The 15,678-nt window shown below is 52.4% G+C and overlaps 1 protein-coding gene across 2 annotated transcripts in view; it reads left to right on the top strand.

Moving 5' to 3' along the window:
- Positions 1-998: 998 nt before the first annotated feature.
- LOC102104120 (sodium- and chloride-dependent GABA transporter 1-like) overlaps positions 999-15,678 on the top strand; it is a 34,049-nt gene continuing 19,369 nt past the window's right edge. Inside the window, exons 1-4 of one of the 2 annotated variants that reach the window (XM_088055056.1) lie at positions 1,077-1,124; positions 9,778-9,842; positions 11,145-11,491; positions 15,154-15,285. In XM_088055056.1, coding sequence (XP_087911182.1) covers positions 11,251-11,491; positions 15,154-15,285 — 373 coding nt within the window. In that variant the 5' untranslated portion in view covers positions 1,077-1,124; positions 9,778-9,842; positions 11,145-11,250. Of the gene's footprint in view, positions 1,125-9,777; positions 9,843-11,144; positions 11,492-15,153; positions 15,286-15,678 lie in introns of both variants that reach the window. The other variant, XM_005530540.2, reaches the window with a different exon arrangement.

Below are 15,678 nucleotides of genomic sequence, written 5' to 3'. Positions count from 1 at the left end.
CAGCTTTTCCCTCCCAGCCCTTTGGCCTTGGCCCATGAGCTGTGCCAGGGGTAGCTGTGGTGGGTAATTGCCTGCCCTGGGGGGGCAGGGGGGGCCTTTAAAGGAGGAGAGTTTTGGTAGCAAGGAATAAACCCCGTGGTGTTTCCTTGGTGCCCTCAGCCCAGCTGAGCCTCCATGGAGCTGCTGCAGTGTCACTGACGGGGTGAAGCCAGCCTTGGTTTGTACGTGGGGCAGGAGGGGGGTCAGGTCACCTCCTCAGCACTGAAAGCTGCCAGATGTGCTGCTGGCACTATTTTAAGCATCCCTAGCTCTGTTTCAGCACCCAGAGAGGAGCTGGGGAAGTGCTAAGGTGTCATCTCTGGGGACAGTGATGTCCCTTGGGCTCCTTCCCCTGCCCCTCGGTCAATGCTGCCTCTAACGAGGCGATGCTCACGGCATCAGCAGCTCCCCCACGCTGCTTTTGAGAGTGAAAAACTCTCTACTCCCAGTGGACAGAAATCATCTTGGGCCCCAGAAAGGAAAAGAGAAACAAAGGTTCCACACAAGCTGGTTTAGAGCCAATGGCAAGGTTTACACACCAAGCACCTGGTTATTCACCCGTGGTTCCTTTCCTTGGCTGGTGGTTGGTAACGAGAAGTGTCCATTTTCCTGTGGCTGTCCCCTCCATCCCAAAGGCCTGACCCATCCCAGTAATGCACTTGGTCCTTGCAGGAACCAACGAATCCCTGCAGGAACCTCTGCGGCAATATGGGCTCAACCAACCCTTGCCACCCCCTGATGGCTCCCTGCCTCTGGGATCAGCCCTTTTGCTTTGTCCTCGCTCCCAGCCGTGCCCTTGGAGCCTCTTCTCCGCAGCGACTGATTTTCCAAGGCTGTGATTTTCCAGTGGCCGTGGGACCCCCCCGCCCCAGTGCCGCGACACGCGGGGCGCTGATTCGACTGGACGTGAGCGCAAAGCTCATTAAGGTCTCGTCGATAGCGCAATGAGGAGCAGTGTGGGGTGAGGCAGGGGGAGAAGGGCCCTGCAGGAGGGGTCACAGCTCCCCTCTGCTGCGGGAGCACTCTGTACGTGCATCCCCGTGAGAGCTCGGCGTGCCCCAGGACGCGCTGGCACCGACGGGCAGGTGAGTCCCAGCGTCTGCTCGGGCTGTGAGCACTGGGGGCACGGGGGGAGTGTGGAAGCAGCGGTGGGAAGGAGCCACCTGCCTGCTCCAGCAGCCTGGGGAGCGGTGGTGCAGCTGCTGGGCTCTCCTCCATCCACACTGGGCATGTGGGGCTGAGCGGCGCAGCACCCCGAGGACAAGGCTGGATGCAGGATTGTTCCTGTCTTCCAAAAAGTGATGGGAGGCTGAGCAAATGAGGACAGCCCTGCCTGGCCCTCAGCTGGAGCAGTGTGAAGAGCAGGTTTTGCACAGCTTCACCCCCAGCTGCACCACCACAGTGCCTGAACCTCTTCTGGCAGTTGCCATTGCCATTGCAGTGTCCCCTTGCTCAAGAGAGACACCAGTTGCTGGGAAGGCAGCAACTTTCCACTGTCACTCCCATGCAGAGATAACTGGATTCCTCTAGGTGTTAACAGGTAGGTGCAGCAAGCAACCTCCAAAACCTGCTCACTGAGCAAAATCCTGGGCTGAAGAGGCTGTTTCTGCTGCAGGAGAGAAGTGGGGCATGATCCATCTCTCCCCCATGCTGCTGGGGGCTGGGAAGGACCTGCAGGTGCCGCTCCCTGCCCTGCTGCTTGAGCAGCCCTCTGCTTCCAGCCAGGGAGCTGGCACTAGCGGGCAGAGCAAGAGGGGAGATGGCTGTCCCAGAGCTGACCTTGGTGCTGGGGCCCCAAATACTGGAAAGCTTCTCACGGTGCCTATGGGCTGGGGGAAAATGTAGTGAGTGCAAATGACTGCTCCGTACAGATGCTGCATGGGCACTGACTGTGGAAACCTGGGGCCAGCTTCTCTGGGGAGGGGTAAAACTCAGGGAATGGGTTAGGTGATACCCCATGGGAGGCATGGGCTCAGCTGCCCCTCCCTGGGGCTGGGATAGCCCTCCCCAGTCTTATCTGTTTCAGCCCCAAGGGTCAACGTGGCACACGGTGTTCTGGGTTCTTGGGAACCCTTCAGAAAGGTCCTGCAAGCCCTGATGGTCTGTGGGAGCAGAGCTCCTTGCCTGTACAGCTGCTGGGATGTTTCTGGGGTCTGTGTCTGTGCCCTTCCCTCCTGTCTGTGTGCAATAGACTCTGAAGGACGTAACTCACTCCTTCAGTGAAGCTCTCCCCACAGTACAGGAGACCTGGACAGACCCACCCATCCCCTTCCTCCCTCCCCTCCTGCCCTGTCCCTGCTCCCTGTCTCCCATGAGTGCTTCTCAGAGCTGCAGGCTGGATACCAAAGGCTCCTCAGTTTGCTGGTGGCCTTGCTGTGGTTCTGCCAGCACCTGGTAGAGACCTCCAGCACTTTTCATTTTGGTTCCTCTCCCTCCAAGAGAAGCTCTGCAATGGTTTGGGATTTTGTTGTGAGGAGAACAAAAATCAGGTTGAAGACATGCAGCTGGAAATGTATTTTCTTCTGAAGGAACTGAACAGGCACAAGGAGCAAGCAGCTAATGTCCTTTTACTGTGGGTGAAGGTGACATTGAGTCCTGCTTGCTGGGGATGGAGCAAGTGGCTGCTGTGTCTGGCCCTGTGGAGAGGCTCATGGGGTTGTCGTGGTTTTAAACCAATAACTAAGAAAATTACTTATTTCTTGCTGTGAGATATGGATTAGAACAAGAGCAAAACAGGCATAAAACTTAAAAGGAAAAAAAAAGAAAGTTTATTGACAAACTACAATAAGAACACCAGAATAAACTTCCAGAAAAACCTTTTCATCCCCTGTCTACCCACTATTCCCTTGTTCACATGACAAAAGAGACAAAACCTTTGGAACTTTGATGGTTAAAACTGTCCCAATTCTTGCTACAGTCTTTTCACCAGTCTTTATAGAGAAACAGAAGTTTCTTCCTGTTAATTTATGGAGTTTCTCACAAGAAAAACTATTTTTGTTATAGTTTTCCATTGCTCTAATGTTAGCTGCCCAGAGCTGCTGTTATTAGAGCCCACTCCTCCCATTTTCACATCACTCTCAAGTGTGTATGGGCCATGAGTCTAGGGATGGGATTTTTAAGGATAAGTTATTCAAAGGCAAAAAGTCTTCTTCATCTGTTTCTGTGAGCTTCACTAGCAAACAGTTTTCTCATTGCCTCTTAAGGCTTCAAATCTTCCAGCACTTCACTGTACCATAATTACTCTACTTTTTTACTCAAAATTTACACTTTGAACACTCTATTCCTCCCTATTTACTGTCATGAATTAAAGGAGTGTTTTCAAGACCTTATTGTCCATTTCCATAGTTTTAACAGAAAGATATTTCAGCTTAATTAAAGCATCTTCTTAATTCTCTACCTTTTCTGAAGCTTCTTTTCTTTCCTGTCACTAGTAGTTTATAAAGTCTCTTTTCATGTTGATCACTCTCTTTTCTCTCTCTGGATAAAAAGATTAATCCGCAAGTCTCATCTGGGAAATGAAAGAGTTAAAATCTTGCCCAGGCTGTTGTAGGTAGTTCTGTGGCCTCGGCCGGTGCAGGAGCTGGAGCCGTCTGCGATGGAAAGCTCCTCATGGCTGCTCTGAAGAGTGTAGGCGCCGCGCCCAGCCCGCTGCAGGCCCAGAGCCCTCTCTCCTTCTTCACTCAGCAGTCTCCAGTGAATCCAGCCACAGCAAAAAACCTGCAGCCGAGCCAGAGATCGGCTCGGCCCGGCCCGGCCGGAGCCCGGAGAAAACCCCCTCCACAGGGCCCGCATCCCCCGGCCGGGAGACGCTGGGCCCAGCCCAGTCCCCGCCCGGCCGCATGGCCTGGGCAGGGAGCGGGAGGCCTGGAGCTCTGCCACCCTTCCCAGCCAGGAAACAAAGAGAACCAAGAGAGCTCTGGTTTTACATAAGGTAGGGTTCACAAGTTGATCCCACTTTTCAATGGCCTAAACTGCTGTCAATTCTCAGCAATGACCGATAATTGGTCAGGAGAAAAGACTCCAGGCAGTTCCCAGCAACTTAAACTTTCTTAAAGGTAAAGTAACTCCATGACAGGGGTAAAGGCTGCTCCTGGTGCCACAGGGCCAGGTCTGCACCCTGCTATGGACTGGCTGTGTGGGATGTGACTCGAGTCTTCAGCCAACAGGGACAGCAACCTTTCCTTCCTCTGCCAAATCTCCTGATCACAGGTCCTGGGGGAGAGCTGCCCCTTCTCCACTGCTCTGTGGAGCTTAGCTCGGGGAGCGAGGATGGGAGAGGATCTGAATGCTACACTGCTAGAGATAATGCCCAGGTTGGTCCTGGGCAGCAGGGGATGGTACTCAGGGTTATGAACACGTTTTCCAGGCTGTTTGGGGGGAGGAAAACCTCAGCCAATGCTCTTGCAAGGTTCCTGCAGAGGCAGCTGGCTCTGCTGTTCTCTATTTTCCAGCCCCTCAAAAAAGCTTATGAACAAAGGGAGCCTTGTGGCAGCCTGAGGGCTCTGGAGCATGATTTTCTCTCAGGTTTCATGAGAAGAACAAAGAGTTTGGCCTCTGAGAATGAGCACAGATTTTCTCTTCAGCTTGGCCATGCTGCAGCAGGAAAACAATGTTTGTGCTCAGTATGCTGCAGTCTTTTTGGAGCTGGATATTGTGCCAGAGTGGTGACAGGCACATTCACAGGTGTTCTGGATCAGGTGCTGCTGTGACCCTGCCCAGAAGGAGCCAGGGGAAGGTCTGTGATTGTCTCATCCTTCTCCATGTCCCTTCCTCTGTGCTTTCATCCGAATGCAGTGGCAGAAATTTGTTGAGGCGGTGCAGGGTTTTTACCTGCTCATCTTTCTCCAAGGGCAGCAGTGCTGGTCAGTGAGGAGCAGGCTGAACTTCCCTGTGCCCTGGGTCATTTCCCAAGCTGAGCTTCCCAGCCCCAGAGACAGCCAGTCCTTTGCTCCCCTGGACACAGGGAGAGAAGGGATTGCTCCCTGGCAACGCTGGACAGCTCGGAGCTGACCCTGGATCATTGTCATGCTTTTTTCTGCTCTTTCCTGCACAGTTCTTTTCCTTATTCACTTTTATCATTATTGAATTGTGGCAACAAAGTCCAAGGTGACTTACTCAAGTGCATGTAATCACTTTTCTTTGCAACATCAGTTTTGCCCAATCTGCTCAGTTCAATGACTTCATAAAACAAAAAAAAAAAAAAAAAAAACAAACCCTGAACAAACAAAAAACCCAAATAACAACCAAACAGGAAACACCTAAAAAACCCAAAACAAAACCCCAAAAACAACCACACAAAATAATCCCCCAAAGCATAACCAAATTACCACTGACATCACTTGCAACATCTCTGGAGCTGCATCAAATCCAGCTTTGTGTGTGTGTGAAGTTCTGATTTCTTACCCCACACACTGCTCAGCCATGGCTTTGCACAGCACTGGTGAGTCCTTGTAAAACGGGGCCCTTTACCCCCAGGAATGCCAAAGTCTCACCCAGGATGTTGCTTCATTTCAGGATTTAAGCTAAGTCTTGGTTCAGAGGCAGAGTTTTGGTGAGGCAGTAGTGAGTGAGCAGTAACTCAGGCTGCATTGACTGAGCTGGGACCCTGAGCCTCTCTGGAGGAAAGAGAGAAGAGCCCAGCGTGGGTGCCTGCCCACATCCTGGTGGCAGTGCCTGGACACCACGCCAGGCTGCCATAAACAGGCACAGGAGGCATCAGGCAAGTGAGAAATTCCACGAGAAACTGGAAACTCTGTGGCCATTCTGGCCATTCTGGGCACTGCTGCCCCACTGCTGCTCTCCCTGGAGGCCCTGGGGGGGTTCTCTCCATCAGCCCCCCTGGAGTGGGACTGTGCCTTCCCAAGGAACCCAGCAGGTCACCCCAGCTCCCTTCTTCTGGAGGAGCACTGACCTGCAGCTCTTCTCTCCCGCCGTCCCCCACTTCTTGAGGAACTTCTCTGAGAGCTGTGCTCCTTTTTCAAGCACAGGTGAAACTCGCCAGTGAACTCAGAAAGGAACTGGGGTTGGGATCAGACAGATTCACAGAATAAAGCTAAAAATGTCTAAAATAGACAGCTAGCTAAAAATAAGGCTAAAAATGTCTGTGTTGCTTCAGGCAGGGCAAAAGAATAATGCAGCAAAAACTGCCAACATCATGAAACCGGCATCCCAGCGTGACAGGTTCCACTATATACAAAAAGGAAAACACTTTTAAATTTAATCAACACATTTAAAACAAGCAGAAATAGACCTTTAATCTTTTTAATGTGGTACTTTCACTGAGGAGGATGGAGACAGGGATGCCTTTAAGCTACTTGTGTGTCCTTCCTGATCTGGAAAGGTGCAGTCTGCTCAGACTCTGCCACGAGGGATCCTCTCGCTGCTGTGGGGCTCAGACTGGGTCAGGACAGTCTGTCAGGGCCAAAAAAGAGCCATAAAAAAGGGCCAAAAAAAAAGCCATCCCTGCTTCCTGGGGCAGCTTCTCAGGGAGCAGGGTGAGTTTTAAGTGAGAGCATTAAAATGGTTGAGAGGCTGCACCATTTGTATCTTCCAGGCAAGGCACAGACCCCGCTGTCCTCGGGGACAGGGCCAGGTGAGGGTGACTGAAGCACAGCCCCTGGCCAGCAGCAGGACCTGACCCCACTTTCCCCCACGGGGTAAGGAGCCAGAGGAAGCTCAAGTGCACATCTGGGGACAGGGAGATGGTTGCACTGGTTGGCCCCATTCTCCTGCAGGTTTAACACAAAAATGAAGGTGCCCCTTGGCAAAGCGATCGCATGGCAGGATGCAGCCAGTCCCAGCAGCTCCAAAAACTTTTCAGGGCTGTGAGGTTTCTGCCACAGCCCTCCTGGGATCATGGCTGGGGGCTGAAAGATGTGTCCTGGCCCCATGTGCAAGTCCCATTTATCTGGTGGTTTATGGAACGTGGCTCATGCCCCGGTTGTCTGTTCCTCTCACCTGGATCGGGTGGTGGTGTGGTGCCAGCCTCACCTGGCACATTGGTAAGAGTGAAGGGGGCTGCTGGTGGAGAGGCTGGTGGACAGCAGCTGCAGGTCAGAGCCAGGTATCAGCAACCCAAACCTATGCAAGGGGCTGTCAAAGGGGCTGGAGCTGCGGGCCATGCACAGCTCCATCACCTCAGAGAGGTAATTTGCTTTTTTCTCACATCCTCTGTGAGCGCTGACTTCTCCAAGCAAGCAATCACCTGTCCTCAGGGGAAGGGGGATGCAAGGTTGGGGACTGCAGTGGCAGCAGCTCTGGGGCAGCATGCAGAGGGCTGTGAAGCAAGAGCCCTGTCTGCCTGGCCCAGCTGCACAGGACAGTGATGCTCCAGCCCTGAGTGGGCTCCATGTGGGGCCAGCACTCTGCCAGAATCCTCAGGCTCCCCCAGAGAGCTCCTCCCCACACCCTCCAGCCTTGACTGATGCAGGAAGCTCCAGTGCATGCTGCTGCTGCTGCAGTGAACAGAGCATGGAGCCAGTCTGCTGAGCCCTGATCTGGTCACGGCTCCAAACAAGACACACCAGCCTTGGGGCTCCTGGGCTGTCACTAAAATGGTGTGGGTGGAAGGAAGAGGCTAATTGACTGAACAACAGCCTGTGCTGTGTAATTAAACTAATTGTGCCTCTACCTGCAATGGTCAGAAGTAATTTGTGTGGCTGTTACCTCACTGACAGATAAGAGGTGGGGAGGTGTGTGAAGTATTTTAAGATGTATTTCCATGGGTCATTTTGCTCTTTCATTTTGGGCAACTTCGTGCCCGTTAAATTTTTGGTTTCTGTCAAATTTGAGAAGGTTGTTAATATTTGATGCTGAAGCAGGGGTAAGTAAAAAGGTCACTGTTGTTACAACAGCGTTTCAGGAGGCAGAGTTTCAAGTGGCAGCTATACTTTCTCAGTGCTATTTTCTTATTCAAAGTGAAATCCCTCAAAAAAAAAAAAAAGGTCTGTTTGCCAGAATGTGTTTCAGCCAGGCCCTGCATCTGCTGGAGACCAGACAATTGTTTTTATTGATTTGAGCAGCACAAGACCAGGCCTTCTATACAACTTGGTGAAACACAGGTCACTCCTTTAGTGCCAGGAATTTATGGCATTAGCTTTCACTGATGGCTTGGAAAGTTCTGGTTCAGAGTCCGGTGCATTTGGAAGAGGCAGAGTGAGGAACCTGCTACAGTGTCACGCTGGAGCTCTCTGACCTTGTTTTCAAGTCCTTGCAAAGCAGAGCCCACCTCCACCTTGTAGCTCTTATTGATTATCATTTTGAGTCCTTGAGGCGTTTTGCTGGCCCAAAGCACCGTGAGCTTTTCAGAACAAATAATCTGGCATGACAGAGAGCTGCTGAGGTGACTCTGCTCTCTGGGCTGCCAGCACAGGACAGGGCTTTGTGCTGGTGCTGGATGTGGATAAGTGGAGGGACATTTCGTCCCTGTGGGAGCCCTTGTTCAGCCTGCGAGCAGCGCAGGAGTCAAACACCTGCCTGGGGCCACTGCTGCCTGTTTTTGGCTGTGTGTCTGGGCAAGGACATGGCACAACCAGGCTGTGGGACACGCACCAGCCCTTCTGCCCTAAACACCCCTCGCTGCAGAGAGACAGGACAGAAGGGGGAATGGATCCTCAGTGGGATCCTCTTGCCTGAAGAAACCTCTGTAACACACTTTATTCTTTCTGAGCTGGAGATGAAGGGACTCACTTTTCAGGTAAGAAGAAACTGCCAGTGTGGTCTGCTGCTCCTTTGTCATCCTGCCCCAGGTGCAGGAAATACGAGGTGTGACCATAAGGCTGCAGTATCTATCACTCCAGAACTGTGGCAACAGGAACAGGGAAAAGAGCACAGGGAGAGCAGGATATAGAAACACTTTTTAAAGACAGCAGCTTACCTTCTGGTTTTTGTCCACAGGAAAGAAGTGAGTCTGAATAGCTTCTGCTGAGTCCAATTTGTTATGTCTCCAGGCATAGCTAATTACCCTGACTTAGCCCAGCTCTGAGTTCTTCCCAAGGATTTTGGTGCTATTTCTTCTATTCTGATTTATAAATTTTCTTTATTTTGCTTTCCTCCTACATGTTCTGTATAATCTTTTTCTCCCTGGCTCAGTGAGGAGCCAGAGCTGCTGTGACAGTGCTATCACAAGGTGCAGGATGGAAATGGGATCTGTCAACCAAAGCCTTTGCTCTGGGTGTCCTGCAGTGGCCTCTCCTCTCCTGGCATCTGCCTCAGGGGCTGAGTAAAATGGCATTTTCATGCTGCCACTTTCTGCTGGCCTTACTGCAACCATGCCAGGCCAAAGGGGTGAGAGGGGCTCGGTGTGGGCTCCACAGCTCAGGGGCTTTGCTCACAGACTGTGCCCCACAGCAAGGCGATTCCTGGCTTCTCCACTGACTCATCAGAAGGAATTGCAGTTATTTCCTGGTTCAGCCATTCCCTTCACAGTTGACAGAGTTTTCCTAACCACAGTGATGAATTCTGTGGGGGAACAAAATCCACCTGCTGTAACCACAGGCTGCCTGCTGTAGTAAGCAGGAGTCACTGCCATTGGACTCAATGTGACCCTCTCTGTGCAGTACCCTTTGGAAATGCTAATTAATGAGTCCCCCAAACACCCCTTGGGACAATGGCTGCTGTTTATGAGACTAGACTGCCAAGAAGCTCAAGCTGCTAGAGCATGGCACCTCTTTACAGCATTGATTTGTTTCCCAATACACCCCTTTTGTTTTTCTTTTGGTTGGTTTGTTTGTTTTCCAGAGTTTGCACCCACGAATGTTTTTGTCTCTGGGAGATTGCAGCACTGACCACCCTCAGGACCTCTGGTGAGGATTACCTTTGTCTCTGTAAAATGGGCTGGGAAGTGGGTGAGAGCAAACCCCATCCCAGTCCTGCCTTCTGTACTGGCTGAGGGCAGATGCTGGGGGGAGAGGATAAACCCAACAAAAGTAGAGAGTGTTATTTCCTTGGAACAGTCCCTCAGCCTCCAACAGCTTCCAGCTCAAGGTTGTGCAGAATTGCAGCAGTAGGTTCTGGTGGATTTTCCCTCCATGATTTACCCCCTAACTCTCAGCATCCAGCATGTCCTGCAGTGGAGTCTTGCTCCATGGCTGCACATTTTCTGGAATATCACCTCTTGCTCTTTTTGAACCTACCACCCTCTGGTCATGCTCGAATCCCTTGCAGTTCTTGTGTCAGAAATGGTGGGTACTTGTATCCTGTGACACTGGTACATTCACAGGCCCCTGCCACCTCTTCCCCAGAACCATGGATCTCGTTTCATTTGTACTCTCTTCACGTGGAAGTTGCTCCACACTTTTAAGCAGCCTTTTGGCTCTCTTCCATGCCTTTTTCTGACTTTGCAGCAGCTTGTGTGACAGGAGGAGAGAACTGCACTTATTTTTCAAGACACGAGTGCAATACTGGTTTACACACAGGTGGAGAAACGCAGCCTGCTCTCGCTCTCTTTCCAAACAGTTTTGGTGTGGTGGTTATACACTTCTTAGGGCCTAAAATCGATGCAGGTATTAATTAAATTTTTTAGTCAGACTGATGCAATTAATCATCAGGACTTTGGAGTCCTGACTTAGTGGGATTTCAGTGGTTCACAGGCTGGCTGTAATCACCAGTGAGCACAGGCTGAACACACCTGGGGATTACAGCACCACATGCAACGTGGTGTGCAGGGAGGGGCTGAGCAGAGCAGCGATTCCCTTGCCAGATGCTGTGAGCACAGCTGTGCTGGTGAGGGATAAAGGCACAGGATTGCTCAGTGGAACACAGCCCTGGTGTGGCTGCAAAGCTGGGCTTGGCTGGCTGGGCCACAAACTCTCAGATGGCTCTGGGGCTGCTGCACTCAGCTTTGGAGCCCAGACCCGGGAGCTGTGGCACCTTCATCGTGCCCTCCTCCACTGTCCCTCAGACAGGACAGATCTCTCTTCTCTGTGGTGGGTCACCCACAACCTGTGCTTTCTCTGTGTGCCTACTGGTGCCAGAGCTCTTCCTGCAGAGCTCTGGGACGAGAAGCAGATAAGGTGAGAACTGAGGGGTTTGTTGTGTAATGGTAACAACCAAGTCTGACACACTACATTGACACAGGACACTTTCCATCTCTCCTTTCTCACCAGGAGCTTTGCCCAGTGCTTCCCATCTTGTCTTCACGTGGGCAGGGCAGAAGCTGCTCCTCCTGCTCCTCCAGCCCCCCAGCAAGAGTGGACACACACCTGAGTGACCATGGGCAAGATGGACAACCCCTCCGTGGAGCTGAACTCTCCCTCCGAGGTGAAGCAGGCAGCCCTGGAGGAGCTGGAGCCCATCAGCCCTGAGGTCGTGAGCGCCAAGAAGAAGAAGAAGGAGATCCCAGACAGAGGCTCCTGGAAGGGGAAATTCGACTTCTTGCTGTCCTGTGTGGGCTATGCCATCGGTCTGGGCAACGTCTGGCGCTTCCCTTATCTCTGTGGCAAAAATGGAGGAGGTGAGAGAAACGCACAATGAGCAGCCTTGAGCCCTGGCAGGGTTTGGGTTGGTGTGGCTCTGGCAAATGGGTGATCCTCCAGCTGAGAGCTCTCCCACATGCTGGGAGTTATTAAGTTGTCCAGAGACAATTTTCCATGATCTCTGGGCTTCACTAGCAAGTGCAGGCTGGGATGAAGCACTCCAAAGAAATAAAACAAGCAGTTTGAGTTCTGCCATGCTTCTGCAGTCCAAATTTGCAGGGCTACAAAAAAAAAAAAAAAAGCATGTGGGACCTGATTTACTTATAGGGAGGGCTGTGCACAAATAGGCACCCAGCTGGATTCTGAGGCACCTCCAGAGAAACCACTTTGCATCTCTTAAATGTGGGGCTCTCCTCAGTCCAGTCTATTCTCAAGGGAATTCTCCCTGCTCAGCTACAGAATTTCTGCACGTCTTGGATCAAGTCAGAAAACACACTTCTGTGCCTCAGCTTCCCTCCAAATTGATGCTCTTTCTTCAGCCTTGTCAGGGAGATGCTTTTGTGGAGGGGAGTATGGGCAGGTGTCAGTAGAGCAGAGGTTCTTTCTTCTCACTCCATGCTGAGCTCTCCCATCACTTGTTCCTGTTGTTAAAATAGCCTTCCTTCTCCCCTTTGAAGAGCTGCTCACTTCCCTGAACCATTTTACAGCCTTCCCACACAACTCCAAACCCCTTCTCCTCACCTTCAAGGCTGTATATATAATTTAGTTTTGCCTGCTAGTCTTCCCACATTGCTCTTAGCTCTTCCTGGCCTGGAGTCCCCATCCCAAGTGCCACACTCAGTCATGCTGCTCTGAGGGTCTCGTATTTCATCTCCATGTCTCTTTTACTTTCCTTTTACCTTTGGCTCTCACAGCTTCTCATATTACCTGCCCATTTCTGCTGTCACAGGAGTGTAGGATGCTCTTTTCCTCCCACCCTGGAAAAGAGGAGAAGGGTCTTGCTCCCTGAAGCAATGTCCATTTAACTTCATGGCATTTAAGGGTATCTCAGCCCTTTCCCTGAAGCATGTGGAGTCCTAGCAGGAGACCAGAAAATAGCAATTTTAACAAGAAGATTTCTAACTGAGTATGTTGTTTTCATAGAATTGTAGAATCACAGGATGGTCTGGGTTGGGAAGGACTTTAAAGATCACCCAGTTCCAAACCCACTGCCAAGGGCAGGAACACCTTCCACTGGGTTGCTCAAAGCCACATCCAGCCTGGCCATGAACACCTTTGGGGATGGAGCATCCACAGCCTCTGGGTTTTGTGGAGAGGTGGAAATACGCGGCTGAGCGGAGCGAGGTTTATGGGAACACGCAGGGCTGCCCGGGGAGCCTCTGCCAGCAGTGCCAGAGCCAGGGTGCAGGTTTGTCACCTCGGTGTGACAGCTCTGCCTGCTCTGTGTCCCCACAGAACATCTCCCCGTGGCTGGGAGCCAGCCCTGCCCTGTGCTTGTGCATCTCCTCTCGTCTCACAGCAGCTCCGCGCTGCCCTGGCCTCACACACAAAGCTGGGGTGACAGTGATCGGATGAGGGGTGTTGTGAGGCTGAACTCGATCCTGGTCAGCCGAGCTCACAGGACAGAGGCTGCTGTGGAGGTGTGGAGCGCTGTTCTCAGCGATGGCACCGGGACCTCTCCGGGCCGGCAGGGAGGGAGCGACAGCGGGAGCGCCGGGCAGGGACAGGGGCAGGAGCAGGGACAGGGACAGGGGCAGGAGCAGGGACAGGGACAGGGACAGGGACAGGGACAGGAGCAGGGCTGGGGACAGGGACAGGGACAGGGACAGGGACAGGGACAGGGGCCGTGGAGGCCGGCCGGGAGCAGCAGGCAGTAATTCCCACATTCCCACCCAGGGGCCGTGGGTGTCCGGGACTCCAATTCCAGCGTCCCGCGTGTGCGATGTTTCTATTCCATCCCTAACCCTAACCCTAACCCTAACCCTAACCCCTGGCATCTCCGGGGCTGTACCGGACTGCAGAGTCACAGATTCAGTCGGAATGCGGCTCAGGACCTGCTAAAAATTGCCTGCGAGGTCCTAAGCTTGAGTAACTTGGGAGAAAAACAGTTCTTTGAATAAGCATCCTGCACTTCTCATTTGCACACTGAGACTCAAAGCAACAGCGTGTAACGGCTTGTAACACTCAATTTTTGATTTGTGGGCAGGGTTTCCCGTTTTAAGGATTAATTGTTATTCTCTGCTGTAGGACTTTAGGAGCAGGCAGATCTGGGGCTGCACAGTGAGCTCCAGGTGCTGTTTTGACACCCATGGATCTGGAGACAAGCTGGGGCTTCCACAAGGTCACACACAACCATATTTTGTACCAGCCTGCAAAATTTACATACAAATTTCACAGCTGATTCCCCATCTGGCTGTACAGGAGCTGGGGATATTATCCATGACTGCTCGGGGACCTGGCCCTCCAGAGTGGCAGAGCCATTGCCAGCAGCCCCCGGCTCAAGGAGCTGCTCTGGTTTGTAGATTTTCCTCTACTCTTGAGAATCTTTGTCAAACCAGGATAAAAGACTTGTGTCCAAAAGTTTATTTGGGGTTTGGTGTTTTTTTTCCCCAAGAGCCTAATAAGGTCTTTCACCTACAAACCTTCCTGACCTGCTGTAGATGAGAAATGCAGGATCATCAGAGCTGCAGCCAAATTTCATGAATTGCTTGCACAGAAGCGAGGAAGAGACTTGCCGTGCTGCTAAGCTCAGCCTCCAGACCCCGCAGCAGCAGGGGAGAGCAGAGGCTCCGAGCAGAGCCTGGCTTCCCGCAGGGCTCTCAGAGCCTGCCGTGGTGTCCAGCGAGCTCAGGGCAGGCTGAGCAGGCACAGGGAAGCCCAAAGCCGCTCTCTCCTGTGTGCCAGGCTGCTGCTGAAGCCAAGAGCCTGTGCTTCCACACCAGCTTGTGAGTCAGGCTCATGGCCACCGAGCTGCTGGCACAGAGAGTGTTTTCTCCCCACCACCCACTGCCAGCTCCTCTTGCAGGCTGCCTCCCCTGGACTCCCGTGCCGGGTGCTGGCACCTGCCTCTCCCAGCTGGGTTCAGCTCCCTGCTTGGCAGGCAGATGTCCCCAGCTGGATGTCCCCTGAGCCAGAATCCCTGGCTGTGTCTGGCTGCTTTCCTGCCCTTGGAGATCAGCTGCTGCAGCCTGGCTGTGCCGGGTGCAAGCTGGGCCACAGCTCTCCAGAGTGGCTTTGCTCCATGTTTGCTTTCCCACAATTATCTGGAGAAGAAGACTCCGACTGACAGCTTAGTGCAGGAATCAGTGCTGTCCTGAGCATGGCCAGCTGCTTCTAGGCACCCTGAGTGTCCTCTCTCTGTCCTCAGCCAGCATCTTCTGCAAAAGTTTGTCCTCCTCAGAAATTATGGCCCACTCCAGTACACACATGAGAAAGATAAAAAATGGGCTTTGTGCCATGTCCTAGAAGCCAGGATGACCTGACCTTGTGCAGCCTTCCAATCCCATGGCAAGGCTCTCCCACAGTGACAAGGGGAAGGCAGCGGTGACCCCAGTGGGAGACACCAGCTCCAGCTGCAAACTCACCTCTGGGAGAGCCTGCTCCTCATCACATGGGTGCTGCAGAGCAGGAAACTGCAGCTGGAGGCATTTCCTTCTTGGGCAAAGGGGGGACTGCCTGATAGTATTGCTCCTTCTTGCAGGGGCCTTCCTCATCCCGTATTTCCTGACACTGGTGTTTGCTGGGATTCCTCTCTTCCTGCTGGAAACTGCTCTGGGCCAGTATACCTCTGTTGGTGGACTGGGAGTCTGGAGATTAGCACCCATGTTCAAAGGTACTGTGCTCTGTGTTTGTGGCAGCAGTGGCACGTAACTACAGGCAAAACCCCATTAATGGTTTGAAGAAAAATCAGCAAATCCCTGGGGGCTGGGATGGGGTGGCAGGGTTTTTCCCTCTGTCTTTCTCAAGCTGTCTGTGACCTCAGTGTCTGCAGTCACTAACATCACTGTGGTCTGTTCAAGTTTGGTGTGGTGACAAGGGACTTCATGAGCAGTATGGACTGCGATGGAGGGGCTCTGGTTGCAGAATCCTTTGTTTTCCCAAGCTTCCCTACACATGCTTGCTTTAATTTCATGGGAGCAATTAACTCCCTGTTGCCATGCTTGAGGTAACTCTTTTCTAGAAGCCAATGGTGATTTAGAAATGCCTTTGGGTTGGCTGTGGGAAA

The sequence above is a fragment of the Pseudopodoces humilis genome, chromosome 5, assembly GCF_049639895.1.
Source record: "Pseudopodoces humilis isolate 2021_Gansu_Grassland_sample_001 chromosome 5, ASM4963989v1, whole genome shotgun sequence".
NCBI classification, from domain to species: Eukaryota; Metazoa; Chordata; class Aves; order Passeriformes; family Paridae; genus Pseudopodoces; species Pseudopodoces humilis.
Note: the sequence above shows the minus strand (reverse complement) of the source record. Positions and strands in the feature narration are given on the sequence as shown.